The sequence below is a fragment of the Eucalyptus grandis genome, chromosome 11, assembly GCF_016545825.1.
Source record: "Eucalyptus grandis isolate ANBG69807.140 chromosome 11, ASM1654582v1, whole genome shotgun sequence".
NCBI lineage: Eukaryota > Viridiplantae > Streptophyta > Magnoliopsida > Myrtales > Myrtaceae > Eucalyptus > Eucalyptus grandis.
In genome coordinates, this window is record NC_052622.1 from 39,913,731 (window position 1) to 39,937,595 (window position 23,865).

Genomic DNA, 23,865 nt, shown 5'->3' on the forward strand with positions numbered 1-23,865 from the left:
CTTTTGAGTCATTGGTTTGCAGCCTAAATTAGTGAATTCCATTAATTCTAACCATCGAAAGGAGGATATCGAACATCCCAAACAAACTAAAGACAACGTCAAATATTTGAAAGTAGTTTAAAAATCATATTAAATAAGATAAAAAAAAATCTCAAGACTATATTTATAAATGGGATAAGTGTTGTGGAAGTCCTAAAACTTGTCACGAAAATACATGTGAGTCATAAAACTTGCAAAAAATGCAAATATTTAAAATTTGCCAAAATGTTTCGTTTGAGTCATAAAATTGACGCCGTTAGCATTTTCCGTTAAAAATGCTAACGTGGCATTTAAAATTAATTTTTATTTTCACGTGGATTTTAAATATTTAAAAATTAAAAGGTGAAAATTTATTTAAAAAAGAAAACAATTCGAAAAAAAAAATGGCAGCCTCGTCGGCCCTAGGCGCGGGTGGCCGGTCCTCGCCGGCCCCTGTGTGAGGGCGGGCGACCCTCGCCAAGCTCGGGCAAGGGTGCCTAGATCCGGGCACACCGACCTCGTGGGGGCCGACGGCGTCGCCCGGCCTGGGCGAGGCATTGCAGCCCTCGTGCGAGGCTCGCCGGATCTAGCGAGCCTTGCCGGCCCGAGCGAGGCCGACAAGGTGTCACCCAAGCCGGCGACGGCCGTCGACCCTCGCAAGGGCCGGCATGCCTAGATCTGGGGCAGCCTCGCCCAAGCTTGGCGAGGGTCGCCGACCCTCGCCTAGGGTCGGTGGGGCCTCGCCTTGGCGGGCGAGGGTTGGCGACCCTCGCCGGCCCCTCCGGCGAGGCTGCCTTTTTTTTTTTTGAATTGTTTTATTTTTTAAATAAATTTTCATTTTTCTTTTTTGGTTGAAAATAAGATAAAATGAATAAATCTAATTTTTTTAGTTTTTAAATGAATAAAAAAATCATTAAAAAAACCACGTGGAAAATAAAAATTAATTTTAAATGCCACGTCAACATTTTTAACGGAAAAGGCTAATGACGTTGATTTTATGATTCAAATGAAATATTTTGACAAGTTTTAGGATTTATTTGCATTTTTCAAGTTTTTGACTCAAATGCATTTTCGTGACAAGTTCTGTGACTTCCGCAAAGACTTATCCCTTTATATATTGAATTAGAGTTTATGAATTATTTATGTCATTTTCTATTTATTTTGCCAAGTGGCAATTCGGATTATTTATATTGCATTTTAAGCCTTCAAATCAACACGGTTATTTAATATTAAGAAGACAATTTTTTTTGAATATTTTGAGTAATATATATTGTTGCCAATTTCTCTTCGCACTAATCTATATCTCTCTCTCTATAAATATACACATGTAGATATTACGTTTACAGTGCTTTAAGTTGGTCTAATCTATAGACCACACTACGAAGATGGGCTTACTATGTGTATAGTGTTTTTATACAATTTAGATAGGGCACATGCACTACAGATATTTCTATGGGCAGTAGAAACTTCTAATATACAATGTAAAATAGCTGCACATGTGAATGTAATTAGAAATAAAATTTCCCCGGAGTAAAAACCATCTAAAATTTGTTTGCCATTGAAACTTCTAAATTTGGCTTATTTTGGAAACACATGTTCAGAACAAAATTTAATACAAAATTTTGTCAATACTAGTAGCAATGTGTGAAGTTTAAAAGCTCTATAAAGGTAAAAACTTGTCTCATATTTGATTTTTGGGCTTGTACTAAATTCACTTGATGGTTTCTGCAAACAAAGACTAAATCAGACGAATACATTGATAAGTCAGTATCAATTTTTCATCTTTCGTATTTTGATTTATTCATATGGATAGATATGTGTCTTCCTTTCCATGATTTTGTGTATGGGATTTATTACCCAAAAACCAGTAAAATTATATGTTAGGCATGGATATGCTTTGCTTTGGAAGATGCTTTGTCAGATGTTTAATGTTAATTCGGAAGTAGGAATTGACACGTACCTTATATAGTGATAGTCCGATAAGGTGTCGATATACGGAAATAAAACCCGAAATCACCTGCCTTAAAATTAATATAGCTTCGAATGCATTTACCCTACTTTCTCGCTGCATTCTCTGTTGACCAAATAAATCGTTATGCCACGTTACTGTCATGCATGATTGACTTCGACAATTGGGGGACTCGATTTTGAGATTTTGTCCGCGGTTTGGGGATTGTTACGACTTCGGTTCATCTTTCGTCATGCTTTGCAAAATTTATCCATGTCAGACCATCGTGGTGTCAGGTAAGCCGACTGCCACTAAATCAATAATTTCAAACAAAAATTTACAAATAATAGCTACATTAAAATTTCACTCAAATGTATAAAAACAACGTTATAAAAATTGGAAGAATTAAATATTATAGCTTTTTAACTGAACTGATCATTTTTCCGACATGGATCAATGCCTCCAATGCTCCTTTGGGGAAAATTTCAGGTGTTCAGCAAAATTTTTTGGGATCTCATTGGCTAGATGTGAGCTTTGACAAAGATAAAAACTCATGATTTTGTCTTCCCATCTTGTCCTCATTAAATTATTTAAATCCCAAATCTACCCTCACTTTACACACAATCCTCCTCCCCTCTCTCCTCTATCATGCCATTGCTCGACCTCGCCATCTCTAGCAAATTTGAAAACTCGCCTATCCCCACTGCTTGACCCCGCGATCGAGCCACCTACTTAAACGAGCCTAGATTTGTTCGTGACTCTTCTTTGCAGACCCAAGCAACACTTAACAATGGGCTCCTTTCTTAGATCTGTTACTTGGATCTAACCATTAACAATGAGTGTCAAGGGTTGCTGAGATCTACTCTTTGCTAGGGTCGCATTACCTTGGAGCCCTTGCTCGGGCTTATGATGGCCCTCACTCAAATCTATTTTTGCTTAGATTGGTTCATCGCGAGGCTCGCCAAGGTCACACAACCTCAGAGCCCTCATTCGGGCTCGTGGCGGCCCTCGCTTGAGCTGGGTAAAAGTCATCGCGCTCATTGAACATAGGCAGACGATTTTGAAAGCGACGACGGGGAGCGAGACGGAGGCCGACAGCAGCGCCGATGGTGAGGGCAACGCTTCTTCGTCGGCAGGAAGGCTCAAAGGAAGAAGATCCACACGGAGCTGGATCTGAACAAGGAAGACCGCGGGTAGTACCGACAAGAAGGAAGCGGTTGGGTTACTTACCAGTTACCATGACCATCTCTTTTGCTTTTCTTCCTTTTTACTTCGAAATTACTTTACACAAAATATACTAAAACTCAATTATCCAGGCGCTTTTTATTTTAGCAAATACAATTCGAGTCAAACGTCTTTAAGAAAATGACTCTGTATTTGCCCAGAGCTCCACCAAATGTAGCCATAATATACCTGTTCGTTCGTTTTCCCCCACACTTTAGCTAAAATAAATTGAAAATTTAGGAGTTCATTAGCTCGAAGATACTTCTTTGGTAATATTTATTAAATTTCAAGCAGGCTCTTCGAATTAATCCTGATTTGTAATAAGGCTGTGCAACAAACCCAAAAAAAAAAATAAAAATTTCAGGGTTTTTTATTTATTTAAAGTTCAATTCTGGTTTGAGAACGACCCAAAAAAAAAAAAAAAAAAAGTTCTGGTTTGAGTTATAGTGAGGTGGATAAAATTGATTTGGTTGAGTTTCGAAATTTCCCATTTCGGGATCCTTCTTAGATCATTAAATGAAGGGTGTAGGGCATTTTCAGATGATTATGAGGTATTTGAAAAATTACAGTAGGCCTCGTAAATGCTTCGAATGCTAGAATGGGGATCCAGAATCTGAAATTTCAATCAAATTAAAGATTACTTCAAATTTTAAAATTAAAAAGAGCGTCTCTCTCTTCAGTTCATATTAAGATTGTTTCTGTCTGAAATGACTTAAATTAAATTGGATCGCCATTTAGAAACACTATTTATTTTACCGAATAAGGAAATTAATCAAATATCCAGCTGGCAGGAATACCACTATTCCAGGCACACCTCGCATGTGTTGGCTATGAGTAAGTATGGTCTAGATACAATTTACTACACCATAAGCAATTACGAATTTGTGAGACCCACGGGTAGTTTCAATTACAATTTCTGGACAAATATATTTATATCCCCGAAAATACATGTCACCGCAACTATATAATAGTATACTCATACGTAATTTCTATCACTTTTCTTTCGCATTTTTTGCTCTCGATTTTTTTTTTTCATCTTCTCTTCAGCTTTCATGAGTCACCTGTGGTCACCCCCAACTTGATCGAGCTCTAAGAACAAAGTAAGTCGATTTCTTTTTCAAGATTTATCTTTGGAGACACGATCGCTGTGGTTTGGACAAGGTCCTAAAATGGCAGGATCGAGCAACCGAGGAGCGAAGCTGTACCATGAGACGCGGCGTGACAGGTCGACTCCTTCTGCCGTGCACTGCCTCAACGCACTGCTACAGGGGCCTCTCTTCGGTGAATCTGATTTGACAGCAATCACGATCAAGCTCGACCGAAAGGAGCATCTCAATTTAAAGCGAGAATTCAACCTCTCAGCGTACTCCTCCCGTCATTTTTGGTTCGACGGCTTCGGCTTCCAGGTCGAGGTTTACCCAACTTATTGATTCTCCAATTGGATTCCTTTCTTTTCTTTCGCTTCTATCGAAGTCAAGAAACAAGACCACTAAGATTCAAAAGACCCCTCATTCGAATTTTAGGGAAGCCCCTTTGATACTTTAAATGGAACTCGTTTAATAAGATGTAGATTTTTTTCCCCTCATTTTGAAGAAAAAATTTGCACTTTTTCTCATTAATCAATGCATGTCAGATACGATGACGATGGTGGATTTTTATTTATTATTTTTCTTGAATAATCAATTTCACTCGTAAGGTTAAATAATATTTTTCTAGCAATTGCAGGTCTTGCAAGAGGCCTTAAAAACATGGGATATACAAATCACCCCACTTCACCCCCGGAATGCTAGGAAATCCCTGATTGATTTTGAGCAGGAGAGTGCCCTCATTTGTCTCCGGGACTATAAGGAAGATTGGACCTGCGTCCGGAAGGTGGACGGCGAGTGGTACGAATTCGACTGCCACCACGAGGCGCCGGAGCACGTGCCCGGTTTTTATGTGCCTGCCTACATTGACTCCCTCGAACGCCTCGGCTGGACCGTCTATCTTGTCAGGGGGAAATTGCTGGAAACGAGCACCAAGCCGGCGGGTCAAGCTCGCAGCGGCAACGATGGCACTCGGTCGCCACCTGAAGATGGTGCCAAGGGGATAGGGACGGTGGGTGCGCGCGATGCAATGTGAGGTCTGAAGTGGATTATTTTCCTTTCTCCAGTCTGTTCCATCAATGGAGGGTTAGCTTAGGATTTTGATTGCAATGATCGTGTTCTATCAACGAGATGAGATGATAAGTCAAAATGAAGCATGGCATTTTCTCGACAAAAGAGTTCGTACATTAATAGTCGAGGGGCGTAATTAGATTTTCTGTACTGTATTCAACCTTGGATGAGTTCGAATATATACTAATATTTTTTTGCCGAAGATGTCCATATGGCTACTTTGCCATATGGAGATGTCACGTGGATTTTCAAGGCACTTTTTTTTTTTTTTTGCAAGAAAAACAAGGAAACCGTTGAGATTCCGTTCGGAATAAGGTCAAACTCACTCTTAATTGCGACAAACAACCCAGCAGTAAAGGATCGGAAAAAAAAAATTACTTCCATCTTGTCGTCCTTCACCATCAGCCGACCACAACCTTACTGTCCGGTCCGTCGCGATCACCCCGCCGCTGATGTAGCCGACTCTAGCTTGTGATTCGCTCACAGCCACCCAACCACCAACTTCTCTTCCATGACACCCCGGCCGCCGCTCCATTGCACGATTGGCGAGCCCATGACTGGTCCATATCCGGCATCGTTGTCCTTGGTATGGCTCCGGAGGTTGCGCCGTCATTAACCGAGCCAAATTTCGCTCTGCCAAAGATGCAAAGCCAGATTTAGCCCCGCCGTGGGCCTGTGCAGCTCCCTCGACGATGGTGGGAGCACAACCTTGACCGACGCAGCTGTCGACGGAGCCTCCATAATCGGAACGTGCGGAGACAGGGAACGAACTTAAGACCTTGCAAACCATGGCGCGGTAGTTCAGATAGGGATGCAATATAGGCAGCGTCGGCGGGGCGACATAGGTGGATCTTTGAGGGGGAGAGATTGATTTGCATTAGCTCAAGAGGCTCAGCATGTATGTATTAATAAGAATTCTTCTAAAGTTGCTGTTGGAGAAGAAAACTACTCAATGTGGGTATTCAAAAGTGAAAGTGAATATATGCATTTTTATGAATAATGTCGATTTTTTTTTCTAACGAGTCTGAATGGGCATCACGTATAAGAACATTGAAATTCGAAGTACAATTCGTGCCAAAGGGATGCGACCCCATTGACACGTCCTGGTAATATGAATGTCTAGACATGCTGACAAAGTACGAGTAAATTTGCCGTACTGGCCTTGCTTCGGCAGATAAATCACGACATCGTCGTCAACTCCAAACGCAGTACACCTCCACGGTTGGTAACAAGGCCTCGCCTCAGCCAATCTGTGTTACTTTCTCCCGTGTGTTAATTGATGGTCCGTTTGATTTGACTGTGAGAAAATAGGCTTGGAAAAATAAAAATATCTTTAAAATAAAGAAAATTTTCAAAATATTATACTATTTGATAAATTATAATCTTAAATAGTATTGAAAAATAACTTTTGTGTGAATACCATTTAGTAAAATCCACATTGATAAATGGCTTTTACCATTCTTTTTTAAATCTAAAAATTAAATATGGTGGAGATAAATCGCTACATAACATTCGGAAAATTATTGGACGGCCAAATCGCTACTTGAGGTTGTGTGAACCTCAAGTAAGGCGGCCTAAGGTTGCGTGACCTTAGGCATTGCCTGAGTCGCATGATCAAAGCGCATGAGGTTGCAACTCCCAAGTGTTGTTGCGTGATGCAAGTGATGTTGCCTGAGTTGTAAGTCGCATCACCCTAAGTAGTGGTTGCCAGGGAGGTGCAACCCCTAGGCGATAGTGATGGTTGTTAGATCTTAGGTGGGCGATCGAGGAAGAGGGATGGTCGAGGAATAGTATGAATAGGCGGATGAACAGTAGACTATGCATATTCAAAGTGTTAAAAACCCAAAGTAGATCTCTATCTGTAATATGTTTTCAGCATTTGGAATGTTAGCATTTGGCAAAGGGAATCTAAAAAATACTTACCAAATGCTTTGTATTTTCAAAGAGGTTTTAGAGGCCCAAAGCTCATTACAAAAACTAAACCAAATGAGGCTTGTTCAGCCAAATTCCACGCAATGACGTTGTTAGGAAATGCCGAGTAACAATCTGTTCCAAGCCATCCCATAGCGTAAACAGCCAAATGAATTGCGCTGTTATATGCAAAGTCAGCCTGAGCAAATGCAACATCCGTTTTCAACTCAGCAAATACACGGAATTAGATTGCTTGAAGTGTGATTCACTGTGCTGCCATCATTCAAAGTACAGTTGAATACACGATGGAAATTAGCCAGAAGTGACTGGATCGAGGACGCCGATGTCATGACATGAGGTATTCCATTAAAAAATCCCGCGCAACTTGTTGTATTTTTTAATTCGAGAAAAGTACCTTCGCCCCTTGGATCGCGTCCGACGTCTTCTTCACAACGGATGAAATAAGCCATCCTAGAGGACCGATCAACCACCGCAAAAACCGAGTCCAAGCCTCGCTCAGCAATCAGCATTGCGTAAAACACAGAACAAAGTCCACGGATGGGATCCCTCCAAAAACATCCTCCGGAAGAGCGAACGGGAAGGAGCGTATAGGAGCCAATGTACACAGCCTGACGCCCCTTCTTTATCGGGCCAACGTTAAATCCAGAAAAGCTTCTCGCTCAAGGACGAACGAGGAGGAACTCCAAAGCCGATTCCCCTTCTCCAACAGGCTGTCAAAGGACATTACTCCCCTGGTAAAATGAGGGTTTCACGCAATCTCGATTTGAAAAGCGTCTTCTATCTACGTTCCGAGGATAAAATGGGTATCTCAACTTGGTGAGAGGACGTCCACTTTTGCCCGCGTACTGGCTTTTTTTTTTTTATTCCATTCCTAATACTTCCTTTTTCAATTTACAATCAACTTCAATCAAAAGTAAAGTAAATCTATACATGAAAATTAATCGGTTTTCGCATGATGAAATTGCTGTTAGACAGTAAAAGAAATCTATATTTTGGTTATAATGGAGAATGATTTATATTCTTTATGTGAATACCAAATTCAAAAAGTGATACTCAATTTTCCTTTCCAACATTGCCGCATTACATGAGTAAATCATCGGCATCAATCATCTTCGTCCTTCGGACACGAATCGCGCGAACAGTCGAAACCCACGACTTTAATGGCGAAGAGGGGTGAATAATTAAGAGCATCCGCAGCTCAATTCAACGCTACGGATTTGGGGCATTAATAATCTTCGGAACATCTTCATTTTAGGACGGATGAGACTGTCATAAATCCATGGGCATTTTCCCTCCTTTTCTTTTCTGGCACATCCCCCTCCAATCCGACAAAATCCCCCAGCCAGCGCACTGTCCGAACGAGGAAAAACTGCGAAGCGCGCTTTTCGTTTTCGACTCTTTTCACGCCCCTGAAAAGCAAACATTTCGAGAGAGAGAGAGAGAAATAGAGTTGGCGCCAACTGGCGAAGAGGGAATGGGGAGGAACTCCAAATTTCAAATCTCTTCCAAATCCAGAATTCGTATTATTTAATGAGAAGACTCGTGCTTCGATGCGACTTTTCTCTGCAAGGAGTCGCTCCAGCCCACGTAAAGCAGAGATCCCATCCCATCGTTGGCTTTTCCGATCTCTCTCTCTCTTCTCCGTCTTTCTCTCTCTCTGCGTCGGAGCGGAAGACGCAGCGTCGTCCCGCATGGCCGTCCCTTCTAGCTCGCCAGAGTCGCCAGAGCGAGGTCTCTCCCTGTGCGCGGAAGGAGAAGAGCCAGAGCCAGAGCCAGAGCCAGAGCAAGAGGAAGGAGGGCGACGGCGGCGGCGGCGACGGGTCGAGCATTGCTAAGCGCAACAGCAACCCCGGAGTTCGAGTCGTCGGGGGCCGAATCTACTGCCCTTTTAATGGCAAGACGTGCCACCAGGTAAAATTCGAGCTTTGCTCGCTCGAATTCGTGCTCGTCCGGTGTTGTTCTCTCTTGGTTCGGTGATTGTTCTGCGAGGTCGTGGTGGCAGGATCTTGCGTTTTTCGTTCTTTCAGTTTGTTGAATCTTGCGTTTGAATTTCTAGAGTCTTGGTTTGTCGTTGGAGGATGACGATGTTTTTACGGAGCGTGAAACGGTGGTTACCGTGGACGCTTGTTCACTGCCGTATCCCTTTTCTTTTGCCCGTGGCTTTTTCTGCTTGTGCGCGGCTGTTGCGCCAATGCTTGATTTTGGGTACTGGAAAATGAAAGCGATGTGAAACCATTTTTCACTGCATTCTTTTGGGAAATTTCGGTGTTGACTTCCCTCTTTTTTTTTTTTTTCCTGGCTGTTTGAATGTTACAGTGCCGTCAGAAGACGTTGGATTTCACAGCTGCTTGCAGAAACATGAAAGGAGACAAGCAGTGTACCATTAAGTTTTGTCACAAGTGCCTCTTGAACAGGTTAGAATGGCGGATGTTTTGTTTGTCTTTATGTCGATCGTTTGGATATGCATTTTATGTCAATAGTGGTATGATCCATTTGGCGATCCGTTGTGTTTTGTTTTTTCAAATCTAAGATATGGAGAGAAAGCGGCAGATGTGGCAGTGTTGGAGGACTGGAAATGCCCTAAATGCAGAGGCATTTGCAACTGTAGCTTTTGCATGTAAGTCTTTGGTTGTCCTAAATCATTTTGGTTTTGCACTGTTTGTTGCTTTGGTGGCTTGGGTGACGGGTGAATAACCATTCTTACAGGAAGAAAAGGGGTCACAAACCCACTGGTATATTAGTACACACGGCTAAAAAGACTGGATTTTCCTCTGTCTCTGAGATGTTGAATGTCGGAGGTCCTGATAGCCTTGATCTCAACAAGCCCGCAAACCCTGTAGATGTCTCATCATTGAATTCTGATTCAGACGAGGTATGCCAAGCTTACAATTGTCTTTTGTTTAATATGCGTTTCATTTTAATGAATCTTTTGAGAGGACTTACAACAACTGTTGCTGGAATCACTGCCAGAACCTTGCTGTTCTCTCACCAAGAAAACGGGGAAAGGAGAATTCTTCTGATCGCAACATTGACCTGAATTTGAAGTTGGATAGTTCAACAGCCAACTCTGATAAGAAGTCTTCGAAGAAAAGAAAATCTGATGACCTAAATGAAATGCACAATACCGATGTTGATGATGAATCTATTCTGAAGGACAGAACCCTGAAGAAACCTAGTGACAGTGACAAAGTTTCTGATAGGGAGGTACAACGCAATAAGAAGAACAAGCGTGGGGTTAAAGTGAGAAAGAACATGATGGTAGATGTGTCCAGTGGTATATCTTCTGATCTCGTTAATGAAGAGAAACCCAACGTGGGACAGGATGCTGCAGGATCACTGGCTGCAAGAGCCTATCAAGCTGCAGTGAAAAGTAAGTCTACTGCAGATCCAGTTAAGGTCAATGGCGATTCTGCGATCCTTCAGAAGGAGTTGCATGCTGACATCCCGCTGCCAGAAGGCATCCTCTTGACTGGTGTGGCTGGTGTTGAGTTGCCTTCTGAGGTCACTGGAGACGCATTGCAATTTTTGGAATTTTGTGCTGCTTTTGGCAAGGCAAGTTTCACTATAAATTGGTTCAGCCCTTTTTGCTGAGATTTCTTACTTACAATTGTTAGAGGTGTTTGCAATAATAGCCATATCGGGTAAGGAAACAAATCAGTAATTAACTGTATTCTCCTGATGGTTTTATTGGTAAATTCTGGATATATTCAATCAGGGCAATAATATTTATACACTTTACTTTTGTTATGCCAATTTTATGTCAGGTCCTTGATATCAGAAAAGGAGAAGCTGAATCTATACTTAGAGAATTAACATGTGGGAGAAGGCGGCGCCATGGGCAGGCCTCTTTAATTGTTCGATTTCATATCCAATTGATTTCTTTGATACTGAAGGATATGGGGGATGAGTATGTTTCATTTGAAACTCTTACAAAGTCTCTATTATTTTGCTCTTGTGAAAAATTTCTGAATCCTTAATGCTTCTGTGGATAGGTCTCCATCTATCACTTCGGCGGATGATAGGAATTCATGGTTGCAAGCTATTGGGAAATATCTCTCCGACTCTAAATGTCCATTTGAAGACTTTCCTCTTGGTTGCCTTGATAAAGGTGCTGATGGATATGATGAATTAGACCTATCAAAAAAGCTTAGGCTTTTAAATTTTCTTTGTGATGAAGCTCTGAGTACGGAGTAAGTTGTGTTGGTTATTGTGGACGCTTTTTTCCTTTTCATATTGCATTACCTTCCCCTTAACAAGATGGGTCACCAACTTTTCTTAATATATATTTTTTTTCTAGAAACCTGAGGGGATGGATAGAAGAGCAGAATCTGCAATATGTTGAAAATGGAAAGGAAACAAGAGGAAAGCTTCTTGAAGTGAAGGACAAGGTACTGATTATTGCTGGGGATATTTTAGCTGAGAAATGACTGTCAACCATTTCTCATCTGATCTCTTGTTGTACAGGAGAAACTTTTAAAGCAGAAGATGAAGAATGAGGTGGCTGAAGCTATTATCGCAAAAAATGGTGTTCCTCTTTCATTTTCAGAGCATGATGCTATTGTGTCACAAGTAAAACATGAAATCACCCAGGTTCAAGCTGAGATGCTGGAGATGAGCAGGATATCCAAGAGTACGTTCTAAGATCTTGATGTTTGTTGTCTGATGAAAATTTCCAGTAATTTGAGTCCTTATGGTAATGTAAAACAGAAAAGGGTTCTCTTAGGAAGACAAGTTCCAAACATTTTGGTAATAGAAAACTTTGGTAAAAGATTTATTATATTTCTTTCTTTTCAGAGGACCTTGAAGGTGGTGGTACATTAGAAAAGCCTCTGCTAAGGTGTAGTGGGTGTCAAAACACTAGTAATTTTGCCATTTTTTTCCAAGTTGTAAAAATCCTAGTGAGTTTGTCATTAGATTTTGCGGTAAGGCTTCATCTTAGCAATTGCCTAACATGTTAACTGCTAGTACATAGATCTGTTTCTTTGTGGAATTCAGCTAGGACGAGAGACTATGCATACAACTGTATTAAAATTATACTCAGCTGGTTATGGTAGGACTTTCCAGAGACCCTATCACACGCACTTCGTGTTCTGGCTTTATGTGGTTATTGAGACTTGAGATAGTCGCACATCAGTATATACTGAATTGATTCTTGTCCTAATTGCATTGTCTTTGGCTCCACCAAATGTAGATTTCTTAATTCTCAGGATATTTGTGTGCTTTCAAAGCATAGTTTCTTTCTCACTTTACGTGCTAATAATGTTACAATGGATACTAAAAATTATGTAGAGGGGCAGAGATCAGATGCCGTTAGAACAGAGCCTGTCATTGTGGATGGCCAGGGGCATACCTTTTGGAAGTTGAAAGTGTACAAAGGTGAACCTGATGTATTGCTTCAAGGTTGGTTTTGACATACTGCTAATTTCATGTGATGTTAACTGGATAATATGACATTTTATCTCTGTTTACTTGCAGATGTTATAAAGCGTGATTCAGTTGTAGCAGAAGAAAAATGGACTGTCTTTGATTCAGAAAAGAAACAAGAAATTGACAGATACATCTCTTCAGTGTAAGTGTGCTAATAATATTCTATTAAAAGATGTTTGGTTTTTTATGTATTGCATTTATGTGACTTCTCTGTCATCATGAATTTTTTGTGTCAAGCTTGTTGTGCAATAGAACATTCGTAGACTCCTTCAAGAGTAGTTGATGTCTTTGTTGCATGTTAATTCTTTTCGGCCCTTTAGGAACCCTGTGGTGGTATTATTAGACCGGTGTTAGCTATCCAACTTTCCCATCGTCTGTGTCCTCCTATCTCTTTACTTTTAATTGGATAACTGCTCTTGGTTCAAGAGTACTATCATGTGATGCTCTTAAAAGAACATCCCTCCCTTTGTGGCTTAGGACTAGGCACAACTTACACTGAAAAGCTACAGTCAATCTTTTTCTTGAAAACCAGAGTTTGAATTTAAATTTCTTGTGCGAAGATGAGGAGCAGTGGCATGACCTTGGTTTTTTTCACGGAGTGCCCCATTAACATTGTTCACTTTATAACCTTCATGGAGCTAAAGATTCAAAGCCTTATCAGTATCATTTCACAAGATGATTGCCAACTATTGATAACTTAATCTAGTCAAATGACAACTCAACATTGACATGGCTTTGCCATATATGACACATCTAGTGTACATCTAGATTTAAATGTTCATGTGGATTAACTCTTTATGAATGACAAGCCGGTATCTTCAAAATCTCAATTCCGTGAAACTGGAGTAGATGAGTACCTTCTACATGACAATTTGGTGTGTACATGCTGCAAGGTCAATTTTGAAGATATATCTACTGAAAGCAATGGGTGTTCCTATGGAACGATTTCTCACCAATATGTATATTGATGCACTGCACTAATTTCTCTTTTCAATCTTGCAGGGTAAAAAGATCCAGTATTCAAAAGATCTACCCATGCACTAACTGATTCTTGAGAGCTGACGCAAAGAGAACGTGTCTTGACGACTCATGGGCTCAGCCTGCCAAAACCCTTTTTGGCCCCCTGTAGTAACAGTTGAAAGAGGAGTCCATTTTGTAGCCGCTGTACGACTCCTGGAAATCAGGAAGCGACATGTCGCCCTGTTCTAGCTGTGATCTTTAACCTGTAATGCAATTGCAATGTAGTATAATTCGTTTGGGTAATCTGATACGGCATCAGCCATTGTCTTATGGACAGGGTTGGAGTTCTTTTTTTTTAATCTTTTTTCCTTCTGAAAAGACCAAGCTGCACCTGATTTGAAGAATATTCACTAAAGAAAGACTAAATTCGAACCAAGGTCGCACTCCTCTCTCCTCCACACCCTGTCTATTCCAAAGCTAGTCATTGCTGAGCTGAGTTGAGCCCTCCGTTGGTGCTTGCTTCCGGCCCTTTAGGAACCCTGTGGTGGTATTTTCCTTTTTCTCGAGATTTAGGGCTTATTTGATAATGTGTCAAATAGTATTTGATTTTGTTTTTTGTTTCTTGAAAAAAAGGAGAATAGAAATTTATTGTGCAATTTTTTTTTTTGTTTTTAGGAATTAAGAAGTAGAAAAACATTTTTTATTCTCGGCAACAACTCTAGGATCAAGTTAAATCAGTTGTTCTTTCTTTTCTTATTTTTCTTTTATTTTCTTCTTCCTCTAGCTGGTTGCAAAAATATAAATAAGTTATTAAAAAGTTAAAAGAAAATTTGAAAAATATAATAAAGTTATATTAAAAATATGATAAAATTATATAATAAAATTTAAAAAATATGTAGTATGTAATTAAAAATATATAATAAAATCATTTTTTAAAGAATAAAAATTAAAAAATAAAAGAAAATTTTTAAAATATAATAAAAAATTATATTAAAAATAACAAAATTGCTTAAAAAGTAAATCCATGATTAAATCTAGGAAAATAATTTTTAAAAAGTAAAAATTACTTTTTAAAATACAATTGGATCTTGGCACTTGGGTATGAGAACCCTAACGCCAGTGCTTGGATGCATAGAATTCAAGCTTGGGACCTCGTTGCCATCCCAAGTCTTTGGTGGCCATGTCTAGGTACTCGACCTCTGCCCCAATCCGAGTCCACATATGTTGGGCCAAGGTCCTCAAGGCTAGGCTCTAGACCCTAGTGCTTGTGCTCGAGTTTCCAACGATTGGGCCCTAGAATCTTTGGTTCCTACAAACAAGACCTTAAAACCTAGGCTTGGGGGTCCTAGCGATTGGGCGGGGGTCCTCAAGGCTAGGGCATGGTCCCTCACCTTGAGCCACGGTCCTTGACACTAGGACTTCAGCATGTGGGCTTGAGTACCCCAATGTTGAGCCCAAGACCACAGCACCAGAGCCCAAAGTCCTTGATTCTGGACCTCTGAGACCTAGGATTTTATTTGAGACTTTTTCCCAAAAAGATGTGTTACGTAATTTTTTTTCTTGAAACAAATATTGGAAAATGACTTCTATGTTATCTGCAAATGACAGCCCAATACAGGAAAATATCATTTTTCTCGAAAATATTTTCCAAAAAAGTTCATTTTGCGTGGAACAAACGAAAGCCTTTAATTGCAATGAGAAGCGTATGACCCGAATTCATGGGGAAGAATAACTAAAAGCATAAGGCTACCCCAGGAGGGGATACATGATGATCTAATTCCAAGTTTCACAGAGCCCGAGGCTCCCCGAGCACCAATAAAAATGCCCAAACTCATCCGATAGTCACTGCAATATTCTGAAGAGATTGCTGTCCTATTAGCGAACAATGGAGAGGATTACTTTGCATATCACAATCCTAAAACGCAGTGGCGTCGCAATCGGATGTGTAGGACCGGTTACGTGCAAAACTCACATCTGAATAATTTTTTTGAAATGAGCATGATATTCAATTGATTGGCTCAGCAAGTTTGAATTTCCTCCGGCAATTTTAACCAAGAGAAACAGTCATAGTTCTGATAGTCAACTGGTGAAAGAACAGAGCAAGAAAAGACAGCAACCAGCAAAAAATTCAAAGTTGCAATGACCACCTAGCCGTTCCTTTTGCTTGGTTCCTCTTTAACAATGAGTGAAATCCGAATAATAATGACCGATTGGGGCTTTATTATTTTGAGACCAGCTTCCCTGGTCAACAGACATCCCATGTAATTAGCAATTATTGTGAGAGCCGGCACCTTATCCTTTGAACTCAAGAAGATTCTAAATTTTTGACAAATTTCTTTGCCTGCAATAGAGATAGGGAAAAAGTGACTTGTAAGGTGTTTATGCATGCCAAATACTACACGCGCATCAATATTTGGTGACAAAATGATGGCTAGCAAGTCATACCTGCTCTAACGTTAGGAACATGATCACATTCCAAGATCCCAGCCTTCCGAAATTTGGAATGAAGCCCTTATAGAATGCTAAAGGCCCCTGAAAAAGAAAATAAATTGGGAGTCAATTATTCCCATCTTCAGATGATTACAGCATTCATTTTTAACAAGAGCTCTTCAGACAAAGGACAAGCTCACAAAGATCAGATAGCAAATAAATAGAAAATGGACATGCCCAGATACTGAGATGTAATGGTTAGCAGTAAAGAAGCCAATAGGGATCAATCGTTTTGCTTGACAAGAAAGTACCTTTCTAACAGCTGCTAGAGTAAGGTACTTGAATGGATTTAACTACATAATGGAGGTGCTTAATTCTCCCAGTACAGTATAGGATAGAAAGATTAAGACTGGAATGAGTGCAAGCGGCAAACAAAAAAGAGGAAAATAAAACTGCTATCCTTCTGTGGTTATGCACCAGGCACTACAACATCCAAATGCAATCATAAGCAGCAAATGCGACATTCAATTGAAAAGGCGCCCTAAGAGACAAAAAGAACAGGAAAAGTGGAAACAGAAAAAAACCATGGACAGTACAACATTGTACATTCTACCCAGTTAAAGGACAACAAAAAACTGGAAAAGATGATAAGTACATCAAACAATAAATTGCAAGAAATGACCCTACATCGTTTCTCAGTGTCTTTGCGAAGCAATCAAGGGTGCTTTTGTAAGTAGGATCTCCCATCATTCTACTCTTGACCTGCCACAAACAATGGGAAAAGAAACTTCTTAGTGCTCCAGGAAAAGTCAGAAATGTCAGGATGTCAAAAATATACTCTACATAATAAGAAAAAACTGTACAATCAAAAAAGTGAATGAGCCCATTTATGGAAATGCCAGAAAGAAACCAAACACAGTGGAAAAAAAGAAAGACCGTGGATCCCCACAAATCTATTATGAACTTGTGAAAGCAAACAGTAGTCACAAAGCACTCTAATGACCTGTATGAACCACTAGGCATAAGAGGCTAGCATACCACATCAACTGGAGAGCCAATGCAGACGGCAAAAAATCCTGCCCCGAGACCAGAAAGGAGATGAGTGAAAACGTTGTCTGAGAATCCCGGAATTTTCAAAACAGTCTGCACACGGATACAAGTTAGAATCTGTAATAAAGATGCTGCCCAACAACCCCCTCCCCACTAGTGAAGCTTTTCAACAGGTGACGCTACCTCCTTGATTTGATCATAGCTGGCAAGCTCAGCAGCATTGATTATAGCATTTCGTGCTATATTTGGTCCAACACCCGTCCAAAGAGCAGCCACACCTTCCTAATTGTTGATTTGAGATCAATAAAAGAACAGTGAAAGACATAAAAGCTAGGCAGGTTTTTAAGTTGAATGCTACGTATATCTCAAATAAGATGCACAACCTGTCTGATAATTGTCGAATAAGCGCTAAGTGCTCCAGAGTAGCGTCTAGGTACACCAGGGGGCAATTTTCCTTCAGATTGAAGCCTCACTTTCACGAGATCAGTTGGGTTTGCCACTGCAATTCCTACAGCACCTGTTTGAAACAACACATATCCACTTTACAAGACTCAACCAGAAAGCAGTAAAAGTAGTCAAGGAATTGGTCTAAGGGCCTGTTTGTTTACACTCAAGCAAAAGAAAAAAGTACTTTTCAGCTTTCCTGCCAGAATTAAAAGTGTCATTCCAATTTTAAAAATTAGGATGAAATTATATGTGGTTCATGGGTCAACATTTGAGTGTTATGAAAATTTCTAGGGTTTTGGAATTTAAAAATAGTTTAAATGTGTGGATTCAAAAATTTAGGTTAAGCGAAAAGCTAAAAGGAAAAATTAAAAGTCAATCCAGACAGGCCTATTGGACAATGTACAAATCTAGGGCCTGTTTGCTTACACTTAAAATAAGCAAAAATCATTTTTTTTTCCTTTCCCAACCAAATTCAAAATGTTACTTAGATTTCAAAGTGATTATGGAAAAAGTCTATGTGAATCTACTTATCAACATTTGAGGGTTGTGAAAGTCTCAATAATTTCTGATTTGAAGTAACTAGTGGATGAGCTGCAAGAGGTTAAGCAGAAGTTGAAAAATAAAAGTCAATTAGATATGCCCCTTAATAGATGCACCTCATTGTAGCAAAACAAACCAATCGTGACTTAGACCTTGTAGAAGTCTGCGCACTAGGAAGACACTGAAAGCATGCATCAGTAAGCTCACCAGTTGTGAGGGCAGCAAGAATTTTCTTGGACAATGGAACATCTCCAACAAAGTCTTTACCCACATAGAAGGTCTTAACCTGTTACAATGCGCAATTTATGTACTGTTACAAAGGGAATTGCAGCAAAATGCAAAATAAAATGGAATAGACATTTTCAATGACAACACATAAAATAAAGCTTACCGGTTCATACATCCCGATTCTAAGCCCTCCAAATAGACACTGACGATGTATCCCTGGCACAATGCCTTTCCAAAGTGAAGTTAGACCTTCTTCCCTTGCGATGGTGGCAACCGTGCCAAGCATGCCCCTATACTTGGGCAAGGCCAGGGCGTCACCAGGAGCAGCTTTCTTTTGAAGCTGAAGCCTGACTTTGGCAGTATCCAAAGGAATAGTGCAGATCTGCATCAAAGTTAGATGAATTTCCATAGCAATTTTAGATTATAGAAGTTGTCAGAAGAGCAACTCAGCAAGAGGTGTGTCATCAAGCAAAAGATTTCCAGAAGTCTGTGAGAAGTCAAAGAACTATTCCCATCAGTCTCTATAGGTAGTCTTTCCAGAAAAATATGCTCTTCCAATGTGTAATCATCAGTCCGCTGGGAACTTCATTATGGAGCCATTTGACTAAATTTTAAGACATATAGATAAGCATGCAGCAGAAAGTCAACTATATCCCAATCAATGACCTGCTTTTCTTGTATCTACTTATATTTGTATTCTTTCATGCTCTCAGCACTAAATTGTCCAAAGCCATGGTGCCCCAGTATTCCCATTCAACTTGAAAAAGAAGGGTCCAATTTGCCACGGATATAGTTAAAATTAGCAGGAAGTACTCCATGGGACAAACTACGGAAAGTAGTTATAAGATTTTGCATGTAAGAAATTTATGTACTCCTGAGAAAGAAACACAGTATTCAAATATATCCATTTAATGTTCATATGGCCTTAGTACTATATTGAAATTCACATACAACAATTCATTTCAGAACTAACTCTTCCCGCACTGGTAAAGTAATTAATGCTAAGTGTCAGCCTATGAGTAAGCCAGAGTTGTTAGAAGTACTTTAACTTCACTGCACCTCCATTGGCCAATTTAAGCTTCATATCAATGGGCTGGGTTTAAGCATTCGCCTAAAATAAATCTTGCCAAATCTTGGAATTTGGATGCCATGCCGGAGAAAAAGTTTACCAAGAATGGAATGCACAAATGTGACAAGAAAGCTCTTCAAGTTCTTCCTTTTACCCGACAAAAAGTCTTAGCGGGTATAAGGATATATTTTCTGACTATGTATAGCTTGATTGAGTTTTTCAAGCTTCCAAAGTAATATTGGATTTCCCGGCCTTTCCCCAAATTATGCCCATTCCCTTGTGAGATGCAAGGCCGTTGATTCAGATTTTCCAACGCTAACTCATTAACTATCAAATACCACCCCACATAAAAACCCAGACTTCTTAAACTCTATCATACTTCCGCATATTTTCCAAATTTAGACATCGAAAAGTTCCCATATTTTTTGATGAATTTTGCCTTTAAAGTCCAGCGGTTATGCCAACTTATCACAGAATGAATAAATTTTACCAGAGAGAGAGAGAGAGAGAGGAGAGAGGGAGGGTGGGGACTTCAAATTTCCCCATAAAGATAGAAGTCAATACGAGAAAACATAAAAACAAACAGGTGTAAAGCACATAATAGATGTTAATTCATTCCTCCAAAACGATTTATTTCGCAAATTCGCTGCAACCCAGATGAAAAAACACGCGATCTAGTACACTCAGGCGCGCGCGCCACGAGAGAGAGAGGGGGGATGGAACCAGCTGATCAAAATCGCACGCAAACAAAACCCAGCTCGCAGCACACGACGCCACGCCGCAGCGATCCCCCACGAAGGCGGAAAGAAAAAAGAATCGGATCGGTCACCTCGGCGAAAGAAGCGGCGAAAGCGCTGCTGGCGAAGGTTCCGGCCAAGGAGATGTCGGACCTGGACTTCCCATCGGCCACCATCTTTCCGCGGACACCCCCACCCCCCACGCTCCACCCCGGATCAACGCGCGGGCAACGCGACGGAAGAGGAGAGAATCGAAGGGACGCCGAAGCGAAAGAGGGAAGAGGGAGCTCGCGATGCGAAATGGGTCCCCGCTCTTATATAGGCGAAGGAGGAGGGGCGCCGGGGATGAAAAGTGCAGAGCTCGAATCCAGCCCAGCAGAGGCAAATGCAGTAACCCAATAAATGGTGGGTAAGGTAGAGAGAGAAAGAGAGGGAATCTCGAAAAGAGAAGCCAAAAGGAGGAAGACAATCAAGAAAATGGAAATGGGCAAAGCGTTGCAAAAATGGCGTCTTGACTGTCTTTCCTCTGTTTCCTCTGTTTCTGCTCTGCTTCGTCAGCTCTTCTCATTTATTATTGGCCAACTCGCCGCCCTCTTTTCGTTTCTTTCTCTCTCCTTTCTTTCGTTTTTCCACCCGGATCGACTGCCTCCCCTCCTCCCCTCGGTGTTACTGAAAAATCCCACGATTCGATCCGAGTCATATGTCCACGTCTCAATAGGGGATGAGCATCGGTCCGGGGTGACCCGGGACCGACTCTAGACTGATCCAATCTTGTCGGTCTTAATTTGATTCCTAAAGAGATAGAGATTGGGTTGGTCCTTGATTTTGAGATGCCTGAACTAGCATTGTGCGCGAATTGATTCTCGATTTCGGTCTAACCTAAATCAACTCTAATTGTGTTTATTATATATAATATAATATTTAATATTTCATTTATAACACTTTTGCATATGATGTTACGAGTATTATTGATAGATGATTATAAGAACTTCCCAACTTGTCTCATAGTGGATCTTGTCCCACAGTGGTTTTAATCATTTTTTTCTTTATTTTAGTAGGTATAAAATTTCTATTGTTGCCTTAATAGCATTGTCAATGGATATGTGATTCCAAATGATAGGTTTATATTTTCAAGAAGTACAAAAAATGAAACAAAAAAATTATTAATTAGTCTTGGGTTAACCTGGGAACCAGACTGAATCCATTGAGTTGGTTTGGTTCTTGATCCTAGACTCAATAAGGTCAGTCCCGAGTCTCGAAAATTGAGGATCAATATTGTACTAGTTAGTCTTAGGATTAGGGGTGGATTAGCTCAACTGGACCATGCTTGTCTCCACACCTCAAATCCTTGATGCTCAATTGGAGCTCAATCGAGAATTGAGTTTCCCATCCGAGATTTGAATTGAATAGAAAAATCGAAATGCTCCTATCCGGTTGAGCTAAGCTAAGTTACAATTAAGTAATGTGTGTTGTGTGGCTCCTAGGATCGTCGCCCTTTTTCTATGACTATTAAAACATTTTAAAGGAATACATACGAGTCCGATTAAGTTCTCACGAGCACATCAAATCCAATATTGCTGAATTCGCGTATGAGTTTAAATGGTAAGATAGCAAACACTGGAAAGCGATCACTATTTATAGGTTTAATGGATATATTTGGCAAAATTCTAGTTGTCCCATTATCAATTATTTTCCTCTTGAATGAATTCGGCAAAACATTACTTATTGTATTTATTGAATCTTTTACTTAATTGAGCCTTTCAAATAAATGCGAATGAAAGTTATTGAATTATTTGCTTTGGACCTCATTGTGCCCTCATGATTTTGTTCTTTTAGGTTTCGTCCAAAAAACACGTATATACAAATAGAGAATCCAAAATCTTATAGGCCGGTGCAAGACTTTTTTTAGGAGATGTGGGACAAGAGACACGCCCCTAAATCTAGGACTGAGGTATGAATGTACCACCATCCCTTCTCCCCCTCCCCGTGCACTGCCACCTAGACAGCCACACTCTCCACCTCTTAGGAGTGTAGTGTCCTCCTTGTGACGCCACGTGCGGTCGGGGATTGTCTCTGATATCACCTATAATGCCGTCACACTCTCCACTGATGTCACTGTGGCCCCCACACGTGGGCACAACGTCCTTGCTATGCATAGCAATTTTAGGTTATAGAAGTTCAGCAAGAGGTGTGTCATTAAGCAAGAGATTTTCAGAAGTCTGAGAAGTCGAAGAACTATTCCCATAAGTCTTTATAGCTAGTCTTTTCAGAAAAAAAATATGCTCTTCCAATCTGTAATCATCAGTCTAATTGGAACTTCATTACGAAGCCATTTGACTGAATTGTAAGACATATAGATAACATATAGAAAGCTTAAAACCTCCATTCATCAAAATGGATAAAATATCCCAATCAATGACCTGCTTTTCTTGTATCTACTTATATTTGTATTCTTTCATGCTCTCAGCATTAAATTGTCCAAAACCATGGTGCTCCGGTATTCCCGTTTGATAAAGAAGGCTCCAATTTGCCAAAAATATAGTTAAAATTAGCAGGAAGTATTTCATGGGACAAACTATCAAATACCACCCTACTTAAAAACCCAGGCTTCTAAAACTCTATTATCATACTTCCGCATGTTTTTCAATTTTAGACAGCCCAAAAATTCCCATCTTTTTTGATGAATTTTGCCTTTAAAGTCCAGCGGTCATGCAAAGTTATCACAGAATGAATAAATTTTACCACAGGGAGAGAGAGAGAGAGAGAGAGTGATGAAACCAGCTGATAAAAAATGCGATCAAACCCAGCTCGCAGCATACGACGCCACGCCGCAGGGATCCCCACGAAAGCAGAAAGAGAAAAGAATCGGATCGTTCACCTCGGCGAAAGAAGTGGCGAAAGCGCTGCTGGCCAAGGTTCCGGCCAAGGAGATGTTGGACCTGGATTTGCCATCGGCCACCATCTTTCCGCGGACCCCCCCACCACCCCGGATCGACGCGCGGGCAACGCGACGGAAGAGGAGAGAATCGGAGGCGCGTACCGAAGCGAAAGAGGGGGAGAGGGAGAGGGGAGCTCGCAATGCGAAATGGGTCTGCGTTTATATAGGCGGAGGAGGAGGGGCGCCGGGCATGGAAAATGCGAAGCTCGAATCCAGCCCAGCAGAGGCACATGCAGCAACCCAATGAACGATGGCTACGGTAGAGATAGAGAGAGAGAGAGAGAGAGAGAGAGAGAGAGAGGGAATATCGAAAAGAGGAACCAAAAGCAGGAAGAAAAGAAAGAAATGGGAAATGGGAAATGGTGCAAAATGACTCGACACTCTTTCCTCTGTTTTCCTCTGTTTCTGCTCTGCTTCGTCAGCTTCTCTCTTTACGTTTTCTTTCTCGTTTTTCACCCGGATCGACCGCCTCCCCCTGGCTGTTTACCCAAAATCCATGGTTCAATTCAAGTCATGACAATCAATCACGGGCAATGTATTGTTAAAGCTCATGCGCAATTCATCTCAGATCCTCGGTGCTCAATCCTAGCTCGCCCGAGAACAATCAAAATACCGTCATCCATTTGATTGAGCTCGGCTCGATTACAATCAAATAAAGTGTGCTGCGTGGTTCCGGGGATTTTTGCCCCTTTTCTACAACTACTAAAACATTTTAAAGAAATACAGAGAAGTTTGATTAAGTTCCCATGAGCACGTCAAAT

The 23,865-nt window shown here is 40.7% G+C and overlaps 3 protein-coding genes across 5 annotated transcripts; 2 read left to right on the forward strand and 1 right to left on the reverse strand.

Moving 5' to 3' along the window:
• The first annotated feature begins 4,359 nt into the window (after nt 1–4,359).
• LOC104427848 (ataxin-3 homolog) lies at nt 4,360–5,311 on the forward strand. The gene is made up of 2 exons (XM_010040869.2): nt 4,360–4,602; nt 4,916–5,311. The coding sequence occupies exons 1-2, from the start codon at nt 4,360–4,362 to the stop codon at nt 5,309–5,311; spliced, it is 639 nt and encodes a 212-aa protein (XP_010039171.2).
• Nucleotides 5,312–7,816: 2,505 nt separating this feature from the next.
• LOC104426396 lies at nt 7,817–14,156 on the forward strand. 2 transcript variants are annotated; one of them, XM_039304040.1, is made up of 13 exons: nt 7,817–8,012; nt 8,534–9,189; nt 9,595–9,692; nt 9,809–9,895; nt 9,985–10,150; nt 10,249–10,830; nt 11,043–11,185; nt 11,271–11,468; nt 11,576–11,666; nt 11,743–11,908; nt 12,568–12,678; nt 12,754–12,847; nt 13,708–14,156. In XM_039304040.1, exons 2-13 carry the CDS (start codon nt 8,809–8,811, stop codon nt 13,751–13,753), a joined length of 2,163 nt encoding a protein of 720 aa, XP_039159974.1. In that variant the 5' UTR covers nt 7,817–8,012; nt 8,534–8,808; the 3' UTR covers nt 13,754–14,156. The 2 variants fall into 2 exon arrangements, with proteins under 2 accessions (XP_039159974.1, XP_010037747.2); XM_010039445.3 differs by lacking the exon at nt 7,817–8,012 and having other exon boundaries at nt 8,321–9,189.
• A 1,480-nt stretch (nt 14,157–15,636) lies between these two features.
• LOC104426398 (mitochondrial uncoupling protein 1) lies at nt 15,637–23,257 on the reverse strand. Of its 2 annotated transcripts, none has more exons than XM_018865602.2 (9): nt 23,045–23,257; nt 18,524–18,742; nt 18,340–18,418; nt 17,529–17,662; nt 17,329–17,427; nt 17,134–17,238; nt 16,783–16,857; nt 16,111–16,197; nt 15,637–16,006 (listed from the first exon to the last, which is right to left on the reverse strand). In XM_018865602.2, exons 1-9 carry the CDS (start codon nt 23,126–23,128, stop codon nt 15,971–15,973), a joined length of 918 nt encoding a protein of 305 aa, XP_018721147.2. In that variant the 5' UTR covers nt 23,129–23,257; the 3' UTR covers nt 15,637–15,970. The 2 variants fall into 2 exon arrangements, with proteins under 2 accessions (XP_018721147.2, XP_010037750.1); XM_010039448.3 differs by lacking the exon at nt 23,045–23,257 and adding an exon at nt 20,259–20,808.
• Nucleotides 23,258–23,865: the final 608 nt, after the last annotated feature.

Excerpts from the sequence above, each read along its gene's own strand:
- LOC104426396 (XM_039304040.1), top strand. The coding sequence starts at position 8,809 with ATGAGAAGACTCGTGCTTCGATGCGACTTTTCTCTGCAAGGAGTCGCT. Across the intron at positions 11,186-11,270 it reads CTGAAGGATATGGGGGATGA|GTCTCCATCTATCACTTCGG; the intron begins GTATGTTTCATT and ends TTCTGTGGATAG. Across the intron at positions 12,679-12,753 it reads ACCTGATGTATTGCTTCAAG|ATGTTATAAAGCGTGATTCA; the intron begins GTTGGTTTTGAC and ends GTTTACTTGCAG.
- LOC104426398 (XM_018865602.2), bottom strand. The coding sequence starts at position 23,128 with ATGGTGGCCGATGGCAAATCCAGGTCCAACATCTCCTTGGCCGGAACC. Across the intron at positions 18,419-18,523 it reads GAATCGGGATGTATGAACCG|GTTAAGACCTTCTATGTGGG; the intron begins GTAAGCTTTATT and ends GCATTGTAACAG. Across the intron at positions 17,428-17,528 it reads ATTCGACAATTATCAGACAG|GAAGGTGTGGCTGCTCTTTG; the intron begins GTTGTGCATCTT and ends ATCAACAATTAG.
- LOC104427848 (XM_010040869.2), top strand. The coding sequence starts at position 4,360 with ATGGCAGGATCGAGCAACCGAGGAGCGAAGCTGTACCATGAGACGCGG. Across the intron at positions 4,603-4,915 it reads GCTTCGGCTTCCAGGTCGAG|GTCTTGCAAGAGGCCTTAAA; the intron begins GTTTACCCAACT and ends TAGCAATTGCAG.